This window comes from Gossypium hirsutum, chromosome D11 (genome assembly GCF_007990345.1).
Source record: "Gossypium hirsutum isolate 1008001.06 chromosome D11, Gossypium_hirsutum_v2.1, whole genome shotgun sequence".
Taxonomy (NCBI): Eukaryota; Viridiplantae; Streptophyta; class Magnoliopsida; order Malvales; family Malvaceae; genus Gossypium; species Gossypium hirsutum.
In genome coordinates, this window is record NC_053447.1 from 67,480,552 (window position 1) to 67,502,209 (window position 21,658).

Here is a 21,658-nt window from a genome sequence, read left to right on the forward strand (position 1 = left end):
CTATATTAAAAATTATAATTTAATTTTGACCGTTAAAAAAATTTTCTGACTTCGCCCATTTTGACAATGTACTAATGTAGCTCCATTAATACAAACCTTCCATCGTCTAATGTTATTTCATTTGTTAGTGTTGACTATGCACAAAGAAGGTAGTATTATTCTTCCTCTCCTTTCTTTTAACCCCTCTATGTCCTTAAAGGTTCTAACCCAAAAAATGCCAATAAGTCGAGTTAGAGATCGTAGCTAGTCAGAGAGTAGTGAAGGTCATGCGACTTCTGATGATGAGTCCTACATGCAACACACCATGGAGGCGAAGCTTCATCTGCTCAACGAGGTTGCAGTCAGAAGAGTTCCGATAATGCCTTTTGGTCAAGAAGACCTACCTTTAAGAAGAGCACATTGGCGTTACTGTTTGATTGTCCATTTTCATGATTCTAGGTAGTTCTTAGTTTGATTCATTTGCACATCGGAATGCAGAAGCTTAAGGTCACAAGGCCCACAATGTGACGAGATCCAATATTGCCACAGTCACTTTTTGTAATGGTTTGGGTTAAAGCGGTGAACGGAAGAAAATCACATGCACCATATTATAGGTACTACATTACGATATATAATTTACGGGATAAATTATTATTTAACCCTTCTAAAAAAAACTATTATTGATTTAAAATCGAGATAAATATCAAAATTATACATGTATATTGATAAAATGTGTAATTTTGTACATAAACTATGAATTTCTGCAATTTTAATAATGTAATTTTTATTTGATTCAATTTTTTATAAATTACTAAAATAATTATCAATATAACTCCATTTTACATTTATATATTGTATACACACATAATTATATTAATCTAATATGAAAAGAAAATGATTTATTTATATATTTTTTAAATCTGTATGATTAAACCACAATAAAAATTTTATGTATAAATTTAAACCAATATCAAAATTTCATGTTTATATCGTTCAAAAAAAAGTTTTATTTGCATAAATGTACCACATCAAATTTTATATATTAAATTACACATTAAATCAAAATTACTATGCAGTTTTAAGAATTATCCCTTTAAAATATAAATATATCTTTTATATAAATGTTTTATATATTTTTTTTATTTTTTTATTTTCACAATAACCTACTAAATTTATATTTCTCATTAAATACAAGTCCTTTGAAATCTAAATCACAATTTTAATAGGCATAATAAAAAATTTATTTCTTAACATTTATTTATTTTAGATAATTTTAGCTTTAAATTTTCAAAATTGAATTAAATTGTTTTTTTTAAAGAAAAGTGACTAAAAATATTAAAATTTAAAGATTAAAAGTTAAGTGATTTTAAAGAAAAGGACCAAAATGATAATAAAAGTAAATATTAGAGACTAAATTTGCAAGTTTTTGAAAATCTTAAATCTATGGATTTTAGAAAAGAAGAGCTTATGCCTTATATCTAAGACAAACCTTTATAGAAAGTGTTTTAGGGTTTGCCTGACTTACACTTCCATTTTGCTATTTCCTTCTTCAAGACCAATTCAAGTTCCATTTCCCCCCAGTTCTAGGGTTTGGATTTTTTAATTTACTCTTCTTTGATTAGGATTTGTGCAAAAAAAGAAGAAAAAAATGGCGATCTCAATGCAACCTCATGGCATACAATCGATGCTTAAGGAAGGTCACAAGCATCTCTCAGGTCTCGATGAAGCTGTTTTGAAAAACATAGATGCTTGCAAGCAACTCTCAACAATCACCCGCACTTCCCTCGGCCCCGACGGTACCCTTCTCTCTCTTCGAATTTCTTTATAAATTGTTGTTTTTAATTTGAATTCCGCTTTGTTTTCTGTTTGAAATTCGGATCAATTGTTTTAATGTACTTTAGGTATGAGTATGATTTTTACTAATCATTTAGATAAGCTCTTTATTGCCAGTGATGGTGCTACTATTGTTCTGTTTTTTTTTTTCCTGAAATCCGGGTTGATCGTTCTTTTTGTAATGCCTTATTTGCTTTAATTTTCTGTTAATGTTCTTTAGGAATGAATAAGATGGTTATTAATCATTTAGACAAGCTCTTTGTTACCAATGATGCTGCTACCATTGTCAATGAGCTTGAGGTTCAGCATCCGGCGGCAAAGATATTAGTTCTGGCGGGTAAGGCTCAGCAAGAGGAAATTGGTGATGGGGCTAATTTGACAATTTCTTTTGCCGGAGAGCTTCTCCAAAATGCTGAGGAGCTTGTTAGGACTGGCTTGCATCCGAGTGAGATAATCAGTGGATATACTAAAGCGATTACTAAAGTTTGTCCTTTGCACTTTTAAGTGACTTCAATGACATGAGTATTGTTAATTGTGATGATAAATATGTTGTCATTTGTGAATTGGTTTTTTGTGTTTTAACTTTTGTAGACACTTGAGATTTTGGAGGAGCTTGTAGAGAAAGGTTCTGAAACTATGGATGTACGGAATAAAGAGCAAGTTGTTAGTCGAATGAAAGCTGCTGTTGCTAGCAAACAATATGGACTGGAAGATATATTGTCTTCCCACATAGCTGATGTAATTCTCAACTCGTTGCTCTCTGCGTAACTAATCAATTATTCTAGAATCAATTGCCTTTTGAAGGACAACATAATTGCATTTTCTTTCTTTTATTTTTTTATGTCATTAGGCTTGCATCCAAGTATGCCCCAAGAACCCTGTGAACTTTGATGTTGATAATGTCCGTGTGTCAAAGCTTGTTGGAGGAGTTTTGCATAATTGCACAGTGATTAGGGGAATGGTTTTAAAAGGTGATGCTGTGGGAAGTATAAAACGTGTGGAGAAGGCGAAGGTAATTCTTTTTCTTTCTATTTATCCATTTCAGATTAATTTAAATTATACAAAGCTGCTTGATAGTTTTCACTTGGCCAAGTTAAAGGTCTCGTTGCTTTTTGACTTGTATTGTTGTGTTCACTTTGTGTTAGGTGGCTGTGTTTGCAACTGGTGTTGATTCATCTGCTACTGAAACAAAGGGAACTGTTTTGATTCACTCTGCTGAGCAGGTAAATTATGATAATTTTTTAATTCTTTTTTTAAATAGGAGATAGTATGAAAGAAGCAACCGATTAGAAGGCAAATTGTTTTGAATGCATTCCTGTTATTTTAAAATCTGTGGTTTTGGGCAATATGGGCATAATGATTTTCTTATCTCATGCTGTCCGTCTTTACATTTTGTAAATTGGTATAGGGTGCTTTTGTTGGTCAAATATTCTAAATGTGGAAGGCTTCTCTTTATGTTTTTTTTCTTACAGCTAGAGAATTATGCAAAAACTGAAGAAGCTAAGGTTGAGGAGCTCATTAAAGCAGTTGCTGATTCTGGTGCCAAAGTTATCGTTAGTGGTGGAGCTGTCGGGGAAATGGCATTGCATTTCTGTGACCGTTACAAGTACATCATGCTTCCTTCCCTTATTTCCAACTCTTTACTTTGCTCTTTCTTGTTTTGATTTGATATTAAGCGCATGATGTTGAATATGTTGTGTTGATAGATTCACCTACTTTTTGGATTCAAAATTATTTCAATTATTTTGCTCTCTTGGTCAACATCTCTGATACGTGATTTTATTTGTGCAGGTTAATGGTCTTGAAAATTAGCTCAAAGTTTGAACTACGACGCTTCTGCCGCACAACAGGCACTTCTGCTCTTGTGAGCATTCTATCTAGATTATGTTATGAGAAAAAAGATCACTTCTTTTGATTGCAATCTAATGGGCCTTTAATTCTTCTGACAGCTGAAACTCAGCCAACCAAAGCCAGATGATTTGGGATTTGTTGATTCAATTTCAGTTGAGGAAATCGGTGGTTCTCGGGTATGTTTGAAGAGGTGGATTTACTTATATTTGGTTCCTTGTCCTTGCCTCACTCTATTTTGCCTTTGCCAATTTAATGTAGGTCACTGTTGTGAGAAGTGAAGATGGGGGTAACAAGGTTGCCACTGTGGTTCTGCGAGGAAGTACTGATAGTATATTGGATGATCTTGAAAGAGCTGTTGATGATGGAGTCAATACATATAAGGTTTTTTTTGCTGATCTTTTTCTTTGAATGCCATATAAACCTGATTAAAGTCTTTTATTCTCACCTGCTGAAATTGTCTTTTCCATTTTTTTTGGATGTAAATTCCAAGGAAAGAATCATTATCCCATTCTTAATGCCCGTTCATTTTTGGTCAGGCAATGTGCAGGGATAGTCGTATAGTACCTGGAGCTGCTGCTACAGAAATCGAGTTGGCGAGAAGACTGAAAGAGTTCTCCTTCAAGGAAACAGGGTGATTTGTTTTTTCCGTGTGCTCTTCTTAATGCAAAATGCCATCCTGCATGTATTGTTTCATATTTAAGCTGCAACTTTGTGCATTACACTTATATGAATGACATGAACACATTTGTGGCTTGATGGAACTCTACCCAAGGTAGGCAGTACCACACTGGTCGGTACGACCGGAACCGGTGCAAAACCAACCATCATGATTCTACCTGCTGAACAACTAGGTATTCAGGCATAGTGCTGGAGAGGTGTCAAATGAGTTAACTTCTGCATTGTTGGCTGTCGAGTTATTGATATCTTGCATTGGTCATGTTCATTCTGATAGCTGTCTTGAGAATCTCCTACAGGTTTTTGGGATTTATAGTAGATTAGATGAGTACTAGAAGAAGCTATTAGTATTAACTACGGGATATTTTGCAGATTGGATCAGTATGCCATTGCTAAGTTTGCTGAAAGTTTTGAATTGGTACCGAGAACCCTGGCAGAGAATGCTGGACTCAATCCAATGGATATTATTTCTAAGTTGTATGAAAAGCATGCATCTGGGAATGCTAAAGTGGGCATCGACTTGAGGGGAGACGACCCTGAGGATGGTGTTTGCAAGGATGTCTCAACCGTGAATGTTTGGGACCTTTATGTCACTAAGTTAGTCGCTATTTACAATTATTTCTGGCTCAGTTCTGTTCTCTTTTGCAGCGAAAATTAACCTCTGATTCTTTTATAATTTACAATTGTTGACTTTTTTTTGTCAGGTTTTTGGCTCTCAAATATGCTGCAGATGCTGCCTGCACTGTGTTGCGTGTAGATCAGGTAATTTATTAGAGGCAGAAAGCTTGAAAAAGAAAATCGCACTCAAAATAGTTTGCTGATGGGATTAGATTCTCATGCCAAGCTGTATTTGTTGCTTAGGATTGCATATGTATTTCATTTTCCAAACATTTTCTTCCACTAAGCTCAGTAATGCCGTTGATTCAATGTTTGCAGATTATCATGGCGAAACCAGCTGGAGGTCCAGCGAGGAGAGATCAACCGGCAGGAATGGATGAGGACTAAATCTTGCATGGTATGATTGATTTCCCATCTCTTGTATCTTCTCACCACTCATATTCGGACTTGGTTTAGGCATCTATTTTATTATTATTATTTTTTCTTTTTGGATGCTAAAACGAGCTTGAAAGAATTTTGCATGTGATTTTAGAATGTTTACGGTGGGGAGTATTGGTGATCTATGTTTTTAGTGTATTACCCTAACCTATATTAGGGCCTGGGGTAGGGAGTTAGAAGATTGTCTCATTCATATCTTTCTCGATTTTGCATGGATGTTGGTTATATCATAGCCTATATTACACGAACCCATTCATTTTCTCTAAGTACCTATATTTAACACTAATGTTTGATACATATCTAGATATGTATATAAAGGGATTACATCAGTTTCGACTGAATAAGTTTGTTTGAACAGACTTTATAAAAGGGGTTACATCAGTTTGGGTCAGATAAATTGATTCGAATAGACTTTTATGCATTCCTAGTGAGGGAGGATTGAGTGATAACTTCAATTATTATGTATTAAATGGACAAATCTAATTCAGAATAAAACTTGAGATTTAGTTATTTCGTGCAATAAATTAGTCTTTAAGAACATTTATTTCAGAATTTTGATTGTAAGGTTATAACATTCTCGCTGTAAAATAGAGGTGAACATTTGATAATTTCATTCTAATCATAATTGTGCACCAATTATAAAGTCAGAGGAAAATTGCGCACCGGTCAAATGGAATTTCCTTCAATCTATCCCCTATTTAAGTTAAGAGGAAAAGATGGTCCAGATGAGATGATACTTGAAAGGTTTAATGTTGAATTAAAATGAATTCATTATTCACGTCACGTTAATATCATTAAATTATCGGTTTAATCAACATTTGCGATAAAAAATCCATAATTTGACTCAAAATAAAATGTTGAGGGTTAAATTGTTGAAAAGAAAAAAAATAAGGGTCAAATTGTTAAAATTTATAAACTCTAAGAACCTGCCTAGTTTAAAAGGTTTTATCGACATTACAATTAGATTACTATTTGAATTTACATTTTGGAACAACAAATTGAAAAAAAATTCATTTAAAATAAACAAATTGAAAAAATTTCATTTAAAATAATATAATTTACATTACATTATATGTAAAAAAACAACAACTAATTATGTATTAACATAATCTATATCAAATTTTAATTCTCAAAATTCATTCGAGCATATAATCTCCCTAAAATTTACATTTTTAAATCTTTTTTTTTATTTTTAAAATTTTAAATTAGTAAAAATAAAATTACATTTTAATTTTCCTAAATTTGATAAAAATTTGATTCAATTATTTAAAATTTATAAAGATAAAAACTATTAAAAGGGTTAAATTATATTTTTATTATTGTAAAAATTATTATTTAATTTTGATTCTCCTAAAAATTCTCAAAATTCATCCGAGCATATAATTGTGCAAGTGTCTGCTTCCATTTCAACTTGATAACCTTTGCTGGTCCTTCACTTGCACGATCCTGTGAGCAAACTTTCATGTTTTTATCGATCTAAGGGATAAACATAAAATACCAAGATTATTTTTGTTGCATTGAAATAATCTATATCATTGGTTTATTAATTTACTTCAAATCGAAAATTTTTTCTTAATATCATAGAAAATACAATCGTTGAAAATCTTGCTCATGTTAAACAAGAATAAAAAATGAATCTATTAAAATTTAAAAAATATATTGGATATGAATATGTTTCTCACAAAGAAAAATTTTCCAATTAATTAAAAGAGTATACTTTATATTCATATTTGAATAAGTGTTAAAAATAAATGTCAAAACATAAATACTTTATAATAAATATAAAGTAAAGAGTTGGAATAATGTTATTTGTACTTCAAGCCATGAAATTTAAATGCTACTTTCATTAAAAGGAATTAAATTTAATCTTTCAAATGTATAAAAACAATTTTGATATATTAAATTGAACACATAAATCTCAAATAAAAATGATGATTTTTAACTCAAGTGAAATTAGAATCTAATCCTCATTTGAGGATTTTCACATTTTTATTATGTGCTTTGTTATGGAAGATATTCTTTTTTCTCCGCATTTTTGCCACAAATTGATTATGTTTACTTTAGCTTAGCAATAAAATATAGATGTAAGTGAATATATATATAATGAAAATAAAAATTTAATAAAAAAATGAAACTAATATAAATGTAGACACTTCATGAATTACGAATGAATTAAGTGACAAAATTTTAATGGTATAAAAACCTATATTATCAATATTTGCAATATGCATAGAATATGCACTCATGTACAATATGAGTATGAATAAAGATTTTAAAAGTTTTTGATATATAATAGAAGGATCATATCTCCTTAGTAAATAAATTTAGAATGATTACTTTAAATGAAATAAAAGCTACAAATGTGTAAAAAAAATAAAAAAATCAATTGGAGGTTGGTTAACTAGTTTACCACCGTTAATGCTTCTTCCCCCATTGGCGCACCATAAAATTGAAAAATTTCTGCATCCGTTTTGGTTGCGGCCCTTCTTCCTCCGCTTCATCGTAGATATTAGCTTTTCGTTTTATGTGAGAAGTGCTATCTGTTGATCCATCGTTGTGAGCTGAGTGTTGATGGATGTGTTCAAAATTTGGAGAGGATTGAGTGGTATGGCACTGCAACTCTTTTATTTCTTCCAAATCTTTCTCATGCACTATTCTAACACCACACTTCTTCACCTTAGCACTGCCTTCAAATGGATGTGCGAAAGACACCTCAAGCTCATCCCATTTCTGATCTAAGCAATCTGTTGCCCATAAATTATTGGTTTCACAGTCACCATATTTATCCTCCATGGAAATTGGATATAGTTTATCACGCGACCAATAACGAAGAAAAAGGTGATCTTTCATTATGGGCTCGTTAAATCTTTTACCCACCAACCTGCCGCTCCAATCAATCTGTCTACGATTTCTACCTCGAAAAATAGATCCATCACAGCTGGCTTGTTCAGAATTTCTGCAACAGATAAATGCACTACAATTGATAACCTCGTCATCCCTTGAAGCATCATTATTGATAAAAATGCAGCAAGAAGCAACTCCAATCCATTGACTATCTTTCGGAACGGGTATCTTAATTGAAGAGTCACTTTTTTGTTGGCTAAACCATTCTGGGATTTCACTTCCGGGCATAACAATGGTAAACATTTTTCTTGAATTTGCGAATGCCTGCAAAATAAAACACAAGTCGTTTGGCAACTAAAACCATAAATTCTCAAGTATGAGATTTTGTAAGGGAGAAAATAGAGATTAATCGACCTTAAGATGTTTTTTCAGCAGTGTTAATGCATTGATATTCTCAGCCAATTTGAAGCAGTTAATGGCTGTAATGGAACCCCTATCCACTAAATTGCGCACTTTTGATGGACTTGCAACTACTTCAAGTGAAGAGCAATCATTTATACGCAGATCTGCTATACTTGTTAGAAGCTCTGGCAACGATTTAAGCATCTTGCAATTTGATAATCCCAGTAACTTAAGCCTGCTAAGTTGAGTAGGAGCCAAAGCAATGGTGATGAAATTGTTACCCCTAAGATAAAGATAACTCAAAGAGGATAGACCATGAATATCTGCTTCACCAAGTGTGCACATGTTGCAATTTGACAAATCAAGAAACCAAAGCTTCGAGAGCTGAGTCAGAGATGCAGGTATGCTGATGAAATTGTTACCACTAAGATCAACATCTGTCAAGGAGGATAGACTAGAAATATCACGTGGAATATCTCCTTCACAAAGATTGCAGTCCCTTAGATTTAGCTTTCTTAATGAACTCAAACCTGACAACAAAGGCAACATGGGAGCTATGGGATTCGTCCTTCTTCCTTGGATTACCTTGAAAAGAAAAGGCAAATTTGGTCGTGACTTATATGATGGTCCCTTGCATCCACTGAAAGACAAAACTTTAAGTTTTTTCAATTGAGAAAGGAAGGATGATGGTTCTTTTATGGCTGTTTCACTCAAGTCAAGCTCTTCCAAAGATTCTGATTGCTGCAAATTCTCTGGTAAATATTCAACTTTGAAACAACCAGAAAGATGAAGAGTTTTTAGATGTTCCATTTTCCCATCGATATCTGGAAACCTTGCAAGATTTGAGCAACCTGAAAGAATTAATGTTTCAAGAGACTCCATTCCAATTTTGGTTGGAAGACTCCTAAGACTTTTGCAGTCTCTTAAATTCAAAAGTTTAAGGCTCTTAAGCACTCCGATTGATGGATGGACATCTACTAATCTGGTACAACCTTCCATAATCAAAGTTTCAAGTTTTGGTGCTGTTGTGAAGTCAGGTGTCTTGATCAGGTTTTGGGACCCTTTGAGGTTGATCATTTTCAACTTAAACAAGGGCTGTTGAAGACAACAATAAATTAGGCCGAAGACATAACAATGCTAATTTTTGTTTTTTTTTACCTTAATCAAAGTTTAATCATTTATATTAAAATAAACTAAAACACAAGGATAAGATGAGTTAGTTCTTACTCTATTCTCCTTCCATAGTTGTTCAATATGACTATATGGTAAAAGAAGTGCAACAAGATTATCTGGGTGGAAGTTTGAAGGCAAAAATCTTAAAGGATATCCTGTCCAATCTAAAAGCCGTAGTTCATTAGAAATATATTTGAGATCATCACAATTTGATGTGCTAAACAGTTTGAGCAATCTCAAATTTTTCATCTTCGAGAAGGTATCGGCGCTCAAATTGAACATCTTGCTTGATTCCCTAATAATCATGAGTAAAACAAAAATGAGCTTCAAAATATACAAAACATTCAATATCTAAAAGCTATGTTGCATCGATATTTTTTTATGTACCCACATCCAGTACTTATATGTAATGCGTATATGAGTATGGTATTGCGATATGATTGAATATATTAGACAATACTTAATCTAACACTTATTTCACACTTTTAATTACCTAAGCCTAAAAAACCTAGAACTAATATTTTGTTTTATGTTTAGTGCATTGATGTGTAATTCTATACATTACTAGCGAAATGATGGCATTATTTGGATTTACTTTTGAAAACTTTTAATGATATGTTATGGCATAGTTCATTGATATATACTGTCATTACTTCATATATAAACCATTAATATTAACAAAGACAATGACATTAAATATTTTATAATTTCTTTTGAAAGAGTAATGTGTTTTTTTTTATATAAATTTTATAAATATAAGATTGAAAAATTAAGCATTAAGAATGTGTTTAGTTAAGTGAAAAAGTGAAGGGATATGAGAATGAAGTATGCTTGGTAAAAAAAAAATGAGAAGAAAAAAAAAGAGAAAAAGATGATCATTTACGTGTATGTTTTCCTACCATTTATTGTCGATGATCATGCCTTCAACCACTTCGGTAGCCTAGAAGTAATCAAGAATAGACAATAAGAAAAGAAAATAAATGCTCTAAATTGTACGATAAAACTTTTGAAAATTAACACACATGTTCAACATTATCACAATTTTTGGTTGGAATATAGTAAATAAAATATTTTCTAATGAAAGTATTTCAATAAAATTAAAGCTACTCAATGTCACTTAAGGATCAATATATAAACCAATTAGACTAAGCTTTGGATTTACATCATATATTAATAAAATAATTTTTTGTATGTAATTCTTGTTGAATGATTTACCGTGTTTTTTGTTAGAACATGATGGATATCTCTTTCCTTCCATAATCTACAACGTTTTCCGGGTTCATCAACACATTTTTCTTCAACAATTTTTCTTCCCATTTCTTGCAACAAGGCATGCATCCACAAATATTTGTTATCATCATCAACTTTTATGAGAGATTTCTTAATAAGAACATCGATTCCAATATCTGGAAAAAACCCACAACCATCCAATACTTCCATTACCAAATCCTTTTTCTCCCCATTGAAAAAGCATGCTATATCTAGAAATATATTCTTCTCCCCTTCTTCCAATCCATCAAAGCTAATTCTTAGTGTGTCAAGAATTTTTTTGCTAGAATCTTGTTTAAGTCTTTCGATTGCACTTCTCCATTGAACTATATCTCTACCACACAAAAATGAACCCAAAACTTCAAGAGCTAAGGGAAGACCACCAGCATAATGTACAGCATGTTCAGAAAGCTCAATGAAATCAACTTTCGGCGTTGTATCACCGTCAAAAGCTTTCAAATTGAAAAGCCTTAGTGCATCGTTGGGATTCAATATTGTAGGCTTATACACATCATTGATTCGATAAGATCGGAGCAAATGTTCATCTCTTGTTGTTACAATGATCCTACTCCCTAAATTGAACCAATCACGCCTTCCAACCAAGCATTTCAAGTGTTGTATGTTATCAACATCATCAAGAACAACAAGAACCTTTTTACTAGACAACCGGTGGCTGATTATGGCATTCCCTTCATGAACATTGAAAAAATTGAAGCATTCATCCGGAAAGATTTGAGAAAGAAGTTGTTTCTGTAAAGAAACAAGTCCATGTTTGTTTGAAACTTCTCGAATATCAGCAAGAAAGCATTTACCTTGAAAATGAGGTAACATTTGAGTGTAAGCAACCCTCGCAAGAGTTGTTTTACCGATGCCACCCATTCCGCAAATTCCTATAATGCGGACATCGTCTTCCCCAATATTTATTTTCGAATACAACTCCTCCAAATGTAAACTAATTCCAACCAACTCATCATGAACAACTGGATATGTCTGACATAATTTTGCTGATATCTTCTTAACAACGTCTCTAATAAACCCTGATTCGTGCCTACAATGAAATTAAAATCCGATATGCACTTTTTCATTTTTAGTTTAGTGAATCATGAAGTATAATATGGTTGGAAGCAAACAAAAAGTACGAATAAGACAGTAAGATACATTATAGCATCAAAATACACAACTTGTTCGTTAGTTGAAATATGGGAATTCTCAATTAAACACAAAATTATAAAAATAACATGCAATCCAATAAAAAAAACAATTTTTTAGTCATTAAAATTAGGAAATAGAGAAGATAAGAAAGAAATACCTATTATTTAAATGCCATCCCTTGATGTTAGCCACTTCAGTCAAAGCATTTCGCCACTTTTGGATCTTGTCTTTATCTTCCTTGTATCTTTCTTCGTGTTTGGCAAAGGCTTCTTCAACTTTTTCTTTTTGTTTTCTTAAATCGGATGGATCAACATGGTAGAAAATTGGAAAAACTTTATGACCCTTGTCATTTTTTTGTTTAACAATCTCCGCAAGCTCCTCCAAGCACCAACCTGAAAAGGCATAGGTCTCAGAAAAAACGATTACAGAGCACCATGATTGCTGAATTGCGTTGAAGAGTTCCGGTGCGATCTCTTCACCAGTTTCCAACTTTGGATCATCTCTAAAAGTGACGATCCCAGTTCTATTTAGAGCATCGTAGAGATGATCCGTAAAATTCTTGCGAGTATCTTCACCTCTAAAACTCAAGAACACATCGTATTTCTTTCTAGAAATGGACGAGGAAGTCGAAAGTAACGACGACATGAGGATGTATGAGAAGAAAAATATGTGGATGTAGTGTTCAAAATCAGTCGCTCAATACCTCAGAAACAATAAGTATATGAGCATGAGGGGAGAAAAACAGACGAAATTTCGAGGGAAGAACAAAGGGAGTAGGTGAATCTATCAGTATAATAATATCTATGAAAGGAAGTAGGTGTGGAAATTCGGGGTCATAGATGCTCTTTCCGGGTAGACTCCAAGAAGGTGAGAGTTCACAAAATGCAGCCTACAATTTTTCTGAAAATTAAATTCATTAATTTATTCAGAACCATATAATTCAGGCGAAAGAAAATAATAAATACTCATAGTAGATGATGAATAATAAACTTTATCAACACAATAAAAGCTTTAGCCTTAACATTAATAGAACATCATGACACGGTAACAATTAATTTTGTTATAACTCAAGTACGACATATTTGGAGTAATTGTAAACACTTAATACAATAAAGAAATCAACCTCGGATGGTGCAAAGTGACGAGCAAACAAAACAATCGAACATTCACCAAATTAGAGAGGACGACAATAAAATCTTCTCTAAAATCACTTATAAAACTAAGATTATATGCATAAATACACTTATTAAATAATTAAAAAAAATGTAAAACTTAACAACACGAAAATAAATCCTACAATTATTATCAAGTAACGTGTTGGACGGTTTGTGTTTTACTTTTTATTTTTATATTATCATATCTACTTTATAATCAGTAGCTTATGTTACATATGTGATTTTACGCATTTAATATTTGATTAATTTTTTTAATTATTATACCTTTAATTGAAGTAATTAATATAAAATAATATTTTTATTTAAATTATTAAATATATGTAAATATATTAATTTATCAATTCAAACAAATATTATAATAGAAATTTTTTAAATAATAATTAAATAATTTTTAACATATTCAACATATATTATAGTTTTCCTTTATGTAGCTAATGCAATGTAATATTACTCAAAATAATAACTACTTAACATAATTGTCAGCAACCTCTTGGCCTATTTACAAAAGCTTAGTTTTGTAGGTATGAGAGTTTAGGTTTAATCTTAAGCAATCTCATTTTTCTCCCTCAAATATATATAAAAAAACCGAGCACAATAAACTCTAATAATAATTAAGTGATAATTATAATGATAATTTTAAATTTCGTAATATATAAAAAAATAAATATATTTTTCAAACTCGTTGTTATATATATATATATATATATTACAAATTAAGTATTAAAATTGTGTTTTACGTGTCATAGCAATTCACCACCATTTGATCTTATCTTTTATCTTCCTTGTACCTTTCTTCGTGTTTGGTGAAGGCTTCTTCAACTTTTTCTTTGTTTTCTTAAATCGGATGAGCCTTAGATGTTCTTTCCGAGAAGACTCCAAGAAGGCGAGAGTTGTTGTTAATATTTATAGAGTTTTTCTTGGTTTAAATGTGCCAGAAGTCCCTGCATTTTTTATAAAATTAAAATTTAATTCCTGTACAATTAATCACTAAATTATGGATAAATTTTTGCATGTATCTTCATCTCTAAAACTCAAAAAAACATAATATTTCTTTCTAGACATGGATGAGGAATTCGAAAGTGATGATGACATGACGATTTATGAGAAGAAAAATATATGTCGAAACCAATTTTTTGCTAAAAGGGGATCGAGTTGGATTTTAAAAAAAGAAAAAAAAGAAAACGAATATGAGAGTCGCCACCAATCTTTTTTAATGAGGTGTGATAGATTCACCTCGAAAAATAATTATTTTAGCAAATGATTTGATTTATTAAAACAACAATTTTGGTCCACGAAATTCAAATGATGGGTTCGGGAGTCGGTTACGTACGAGGAATGATTAACACCCTCATAACGCCCAAAATTGGTACCTAATTGATTAATTAATGTCTCGGTGTCGAAAATTGAAAATTTTGAAGAGATTTAAAAATACGATCTTTTTGTTAAAATATTGAAAAATTTTCGAGAATAGGGCATATTTCACATTAATCGAGAAAGAGAATTACATCCTGTAAATTAGGACACAATGTCTTAGATTCCCGATACGAGAATAAATACCGAAAATTTTACTTATTCAAAAGATATTCAATTATCTCGATTTAAAAAAAAAGATCATATTCCGTAAGTTAGAACACGATCTTTTATTAATTCCCGAAATTATTAAAAAAATTTACTTAAAAAAATTCATGTATTTGAACTTGTCAAGAAAATCGAAACTTCGTAAATTAAGGCACAATCTTATCGAATCAAAAATACAATCTCAAAATACAAAGTTTACTAGTTTTAAAGACATGATTTATGCCTCGGGTAAAACTAATGTAACGTGACTTTATAGGAAAATGTAAGAATAAAACACGATGCTAAGGTGCATAGAATCATATACACAATAACATAAACAATATTAATAAAAGCAAAAATAAAATAGAAAAATGAGATGATGATAAATAATAATAAAAACAACTAAAAATAGATAAAAAGATAAACAAATATGTAAATAAATGGTACGTAAAACGGCTAAAAGAAAATGATAATATTAATAATAACAAAAATAATAATGTTTGGAATTATAAAAGGGTCTAAATAAATAAAAAATAATATAATTATTAACAGAATAGTGGATTAATCTAAAAAGAAATAACATATGATAAAAACCAAAATCTTAAAATTTTAGATAAGTAAACATAGATAATAACAATAATAATAATAATAATAATAATAATAATAATAATAATAATAATAATAATAATAATAATAATAATAACATCAAATTACTATAATATAATAGTAATGAACAAGTAAAAATAAAAGAAACTATAATTATTATAATAATTAAGTCAAAAAAAACAAAAAAAAAACAAGAGTAGATATTAGATAAAACATTTTAGAATAAATAATATATATAACACTTAAAAGATATAACAATAATAAAAGATCCCCTTTTTTTCTAAAAAAAAATCTAATAAAGAAGAGAACTAAGGACGGGATTGAAATAGGATCCAAAATTCGGGGTTTAAATTATAAATAAAAAGAAAGGGTCCCCGGGGATCAAAATAGGATGCGCTCAAAGAACGGAGGGCTGATTGGGAAAATATTCCCATCCTTATGCGCAGTGTTTTGGCGCGGGCTAAAACGAAACGCGCAGAAAATCATGTGGCCAAATTAAAAAAACAAAAGGGACCAGATTGCACTACGGCGCAAAATCATAGGGACTTGGCGCATAAATATCCCCTTTACCGCAGAAACACGCGGATCATGATGGTGGACGGGTCGGGTCGCGGGTCAGTGTCAAAACATCACCGTTTTGGCACCTGACCCCTAGTTGCAAAACGGCGCCGTTTATGTATGCTATATAAACCAATTTTTTTTTAAAAACTTTCATTTTTTCTCCTTCCTCAGAAAAAAAAACTGGAAAACTCTCTGCCCTTTCCCTTTTTCCTCCGGCCTGAGTTTCTCCGGCCTCCGTCGCGCCGCCGCAGTGGCCAGTGGCCGGCGTTGCGCAAAATGGGCTTTCCAGCCCCCGTTGTACGGCGTCCTTGAGAGCCGAGCTCTCTCAACCCGCGAGGATCAGAAAAAACTGGGGACTCTCGACCCCTTTTGAGCCGAATCAGGCGACGGAGGAGAAGCCATTCGACAGCGCATCCGCGGCCGTCCGGTGAGTTCCCTTTTCTCCCTTTTTATTTCTTATTTCATTATATAAAAGAAATAAATAAATAAATAAAAACAGAAGGAAATAAACCGAATCTGAAGAAAAATATTCACCTTTCAAAATCGTTCTCTTTTTTTTCACAATCCTACATGAAGGAGAAAAACAGATCAAATTTCGAGGGAACAACGAAGATTTTTGTCAGTAATTTCTCTATACATTTCCATTTTTTCTTCCAAATGAAAGCGCGTAGGTATGGAAATTGTGGGATGATAGATGAGTGATAGATGTTGTCTCCAGGAAGAATCCAAGAAAGAGTCAGACAAAATTGAGCCTACAATAATTATAAGTGTTGGACCGTTTGTGTTTTACATTATCATATTTACTTCGTAATTATAAAGTATTAACGTATTGTGTTTTACATGCTTAACTAGTTTCTTATGTAACATACATCTAATTATTTTTATTTCATTAATTATATATTTATTTTATTAATTAGTGTATTTAATTATTGTTTAAAGATATATGATTATTTATTTAAAAATGTATATTATTTTATGTAATGTAAAATAATTAAAATCTTTTATTAGACTTAACACATAATTTAGTATTTGAGTTTGACACTTTTTTTTAAATGTGATACTTATGTTATTTTTTTGGTCCAATTAGATATTTGTATTTGATAAAAGTTATATATTTTAACACCCAAAAATAAAGATGTTAAGTGTTTAATTCGAGTTTTAGGGTTGATTTGATGAAAATTAATTGCTAATTATGTATTTTCATTAAACCAACTCTAAAACCCGAATTAAATTATATCCATTAGACTGTATTTGACAAATTAAATGTAAAATTAAACAAATCCACAATTAACACTAAATTTATTCTATTAACAAAATCATGAAAAATTCAAAGTTAATAATATTAACAATTAACTTTCATCAAGTTAATTCCCAGGCTTGAACTAAACACTAAAAAGTTAACATCGTTACTTTTGAATACCAAAATATATAACTTTTGTCAAATATATGTAACAAATTGAAAAAAAAAACAAGAGTACCACATTAGAAAAAAAGTATCAAACTCAAGTACCAAATTATGCATTAAATTATTTTATTACAAGATATTGTTTAATTATAAATTTCAATATTTAAATTAAAAAAAGTGTAATTCAAAGACAAATGTAAAGTGAAATTCAATATTTATCTAATTTTATCTACTCGAAACATTTATTCAGCCCTATTTGATAAATGGTTGAAAAAAAATCAACTAAAAAAATTAATATTTTCAACAGTTTTATTTATTTTAATATGTTTGATAGCCGCTAATATAAACCACTTCATAGAATTTTTTTTCTTCATTTTTTTGGTAAATTACAATAATATGACAAAACCCGAACAACAAGCTTGACTAACATGACTCGAATCCAAGCTATACCTAGGTGGTGAACATCCTAACTATCAGACCGTCACACATTAGATTCAATTTTTTCTCATTTTATTTTTTTATTCAACAAAATTTTCTATGACACATGAACCTTCATTTTTTTATATTCTCGGTATAATATTTATTTTTCATAATGTTTATAATATTTTATATGTAATACTATAATTTACTACAAATATTTCATATTTATAGTAACGTTATTTAATATATGATTTTGCTTAAAATAATGTGCAATGTTTAAAAATTTAAAATAAATTTATTTATAATTTAATATTTATATTTATCAAACAATTTAATTATATTTCAAGTATAACACCCACCATATTGAAACAACACTTCCCAAGCTTTCCAAGAAAGAAAAATATGATCACAGTTCTCTTCAACTTCATTGCACCAACAACATTTGATAGAACCTTAACTGTTAGAATACCTCGATCCCTTAAAAAAACATTTTGAAGGTATACCTTTCTGGAATAACAGCAGAAATATGGTTTCGTCAATATGGGATCTTTTGTTAGCAGGAATTGAAGCCATTTAAGTAGTGTTAAGGACCTATATAAACTACAAAATGTAGCTATTTAAATACCATTTAAGCAACACAAAAACAGAGTACAGGTTCCCATGGCGTTTGATGTCAAAGATAAAAGATGATTATATTTTGCGCTATTACCTGCTTCTTCATGGAGCAATCCAACTTTCTCCACACTTTTGTCTCAAAGTTGGATTATGTTTTTTCAACCTATATTGAAAATATAGATGTAAGTTTATACATATAACAAAATATTTAATATTTTGAGAGATAGAGGTATCCTAATTGTAGAGCCACCTCTCTGTTGGCTAAACCATTCTGGGATTTCACTTCCAGGTATAATAACATCAGTCTCTTGGTAAATAGAACCATAAATTCCCATGTATGAGAGGGAAAGAAAGAGCGATTAGTTAACCTATAATGTTTTATCAACAATGTTAATGCATTGATGTTCTCAGCCAATCTGTAGCAGTTAATGGCTTTAATGGAAGCTAAATCCAATAAATTGCATTGTTACAAGCAGCAGCTCAAACACATGAAGCAGCTAAATCTAAATATGGGCATTGAGACATGATCGTTCAAGAACTCTTTAATACATGAAAAAAAAAAAACCTTTTGAAAAAACAATCAACATACACATTTCAAATACATACTCATATCTAACAAGCACATCTGACTTTAAATTAAAGCCTAAAAATACTAGAATTAATATTTAGTGCTCTGGCATTTTATAAAATTTATGCATTGTTAGCGTACCAAATGAAAACACATAATGAAGGATGAAATCACTTGAATTTATTTTTTTAAAAATTTAGTTCGTAAAGTATGAACATTTGTCGACAAAAGTTTTCCTAACACTTTTAACTCCTATTATAGGTAAGATACTTTTCAAGGCAATTTAAAAAGTCAACAAAGTCATGTTTATATTTTGTTAGAATTTAGTGATCCGAATCCTTATTAAAATGAAATACTGTGGTAAAATAAAATAAAAGTAAAACCATATAAAACTACACTTCTTTTATTTTATTTTAAAATAAGGTTTTTCAGCCTTATTACACTTCATCTATTTGATTTTGATTAGAATTAGGTGTTTCAACCTTATTACCTTTTCAGGGTTCATCAACACATTTTTCTTCAACAATTTTTCTTCCCATTTCTTGCAACGAGACATGCATTCGCAAATATTGGTTGTCATCACTGACTTTTATGAGGGATTTCTTAATGAGAACATCGACTCCAGTATCTGGAAAAAACCCACAACCATCTTACCAAATCTTTCTCCTCCCCATTGAAAAAGCATGCTATATCTAGAAATATATTCTTCTCCCTTTCTTCCAATCCATACTTTCATTAACCTCTGATTCTTTTATAATTTACAATTGTTGACTTTTTTGTCAGGTTTTTTGCTCTCAAATATGCTGCAGATTAGACCTGTCCATGGGCCGGGCGGCCCGGCCAGGCCCGACGGCCCGCTCGAAATATGGGAGGGTTCGGGTAAAAATATAGGCCCGAAATATGGGCTTGGGCAAAAAAATGAGGCCCGTTTAAAAAATGGACCGGGCTCGGGCTCAACTTTTTTGGCCCGGGCCCTGGCCCGGCCCGACCCGACCCGAATATAATAAATATATATTTTTTATTTTTATTTTTAAATTTTAAAATACTTTAAAAATATTTTTATTTTTATTATTTTTAAAATATTTTTTTGTGTTTATTAAAAGCCGGGCCTGGACAAAATTTTAGGCCCATATTTCGGGTCGGGCCGGGCCCGGGCCTAAGAGTAGGGTCAAAATTTTTTTTCCGGGCCCGGCCCGGCCCATGGACAGCTCTACTGCAGATGCTGCCTGCACTGTGTTGCATGTAGATCAGGTAATTTACTAGAGGCAGAAAGCTTGAAAATGAAAGTCGCACTTAAAATAGTTTGCTGATGGGATTAGATTCTCATGCAAAGCTGTATTTGTTGCTTAGGATCGCATATGTATTTCATTTTCTAAACATTTTCTTCCACTAAGCTCAGTAATGCCGTTGATTCACTGTTTGCAGATTATCATGGCGAAACCAGCTGGAGGTCCAGCGAGGAGAGATCAACCGGCAGGAATGGATGAGGACTAAATCTTGCATGGTATGATTGATTTCCCATCTCTTGTATCTCACCACTCATATTCGGACTTGGTTTAGGCATCTATTTTATTATTATTGTTTTTTCTTTTTGGATGCTAAAACGAGCTTGAAAGAATTTTGCATGTGATTTTAGAATGTTTACGGTGGGGAGTAGTGGTGATCTATGTTTTTAGTGTATTACCCTAACCTACACTAGGGCCTGGGATAGGGAGTTAGAAGATTGTCTCATTCATATCTTTCTCGATTTTGCATGGATGTTGGTAATATCAGAGCCTATATTACACGAACCCATTCATTTTCTCTAAGTACCTATATTTAACACTTATGTTTGATACATATCTAGATATGTATATAAAGGGATTACATCAGTTTCAACTGAATAAGTTTATTTGAACAGACTTTATAAAAGGGATTACATCAGTTTCGGTCAGATAAATTGATTTGAATAGACTTTTATGCATTCCTAGTGAGGGAGGATTTAGTGATAACTTCAATTATTATGTAATTCAGAATAAAACTTGAGATTTAGTTATTTCGTGCAATTTGTCTTTAAGAACATTTATTTCAGAATTTTGATTGTAAGGTTATAACATTGTCGCTGTAAAATAAAGGTGAACATTTGATAATTTCATTCTAATCATAATTGTGTACCAATTATAAAGTCAGAGGAAAATTGCACACCAGTCAAATGGAATTTGCTTCAATCTATCCTCTATTTAAGTTAGAGGAAAAGATGGTCCAGATGAGATGATACTTGAATTAGAATGAATTCATTATTCATGTCACGTTAATATCATTGAATTAGAACATCGTGGCACGTTAACAATTAGTTTCGTCACAACTCAAGTACGACATATTTAGAGTAATTACAAATACTTAATATGATAAGGAAATCAACATCGGATGGTCTAAAGCGACGAGCAAAAATTGACAAAAGAATCGAACATTCACCAAACTAGAGAGGACGACAATAAAATCATCTCTAAAATCACTTGTAAAACTAAGATTATATGC

At 31.4% G+C, this 21,658-nt stretch overlaps 2 protein-coding genes and 2 long non-coding RNA genes across 5 annotated transcripts; 3 read left to right on the top strand and 1 right to left on the bottom strand.

The window, feature by feature from the left end:
* Positions 1-1,399: 1,399 nt before the first annotated feature.
* On the top strand, positions 1,400-5,642 carry LOC107930874 (T-complex protein 1 subunit theta). The gene is made up of 13 exons (XM_041104950.1): positions 1,400-1,775; positions 2,033-2,295; positions 2,404-2,550; positions 2,663-2,824; positions 2,958-3,035; positions 3,285-3,418; positions 3,604-3,676; positions 3,762-3,839; positions 3,922-4,044; positions 4,200-4,294; positions 4,711-4,935; positions 5,043-5,100; positions 5,275-5,642. The coding sequence occupies exons 1-13, from the start codon at positions 1,628-1,630 to the stop codon at positions 5,341-5,343; spliced, it is 1,653 nt and encodes a 550-aa protein (XP_040960884.1). The 5' UTR covers positions 1,400-1,627; the 3' UTR covers positions 5,344-5,642.
* Positions 5,643-7,588: 1,946 nt separating this feature from the next.
* LOC121203611 (TMV resistance protein N) lies at positions 7,589-16,801 on the bottom strand. Of its 2 annotated transcripts, none has more exons than XM_041104952.1 (8): positions 16,668-16,801; positions 14,198-14,350; positions 12,392-13,123; positions 11,029-12,130; positions 10,713-10,753; positions 9,868-10,108; positions 8,653-9,735; positions 7,589-8,562 (listed from the first exon to the last, which is right to left on the bottom strand). In XM_041104952.1, the coding sequence occupies exons 3-8, from the start codon at positions 12,877-12,879 to the stop codon at positions 7,810-7,812; spliced, it is 3,708 nt and encodes a 1,235-aa protein (XP_040960886.1). In that variant the 5' UTR covers positions 12,880-13,123; positions 14,198-14,350; positions 16,668-16,801; the 3' UTR covers positions 7,589-7,809. The 2 variants fall into 2 exon arrangements, with proteins under 2 accessions (XP_040960886.1, XP_040960885.1); XM_041104951.1 differs by having other exon boundaries at positions 12,392-13,134.
* Positions 15,987-17,042, top strand: LOC121223464 (uncharacterized). The gene is made up of 2 exons (XR_005920797.1): positions 15,987-16,560; positions 16,710-17,042. It is a non-coding gene; the product is annotated as an uncharacterized lncRNA (long non-coding RNA).
* A 2,970-nt stretch (positions 17,043-20,012) lies between these two features.
* On the top strand, positions 20,013-20,949 carry LOC107935713 (uncharacterized). Its single transcript, XR_001694245.2, has 2 exons — positions 20,013-20,392; positions 20,567-20,949. It is a non-coding gene; the product is annotated as an uncharacterized lncRNA (long non-coding RNA).
* The last annotated feature ends 709 nt before the right edge of the window (positions 20,950-21,658 follow it).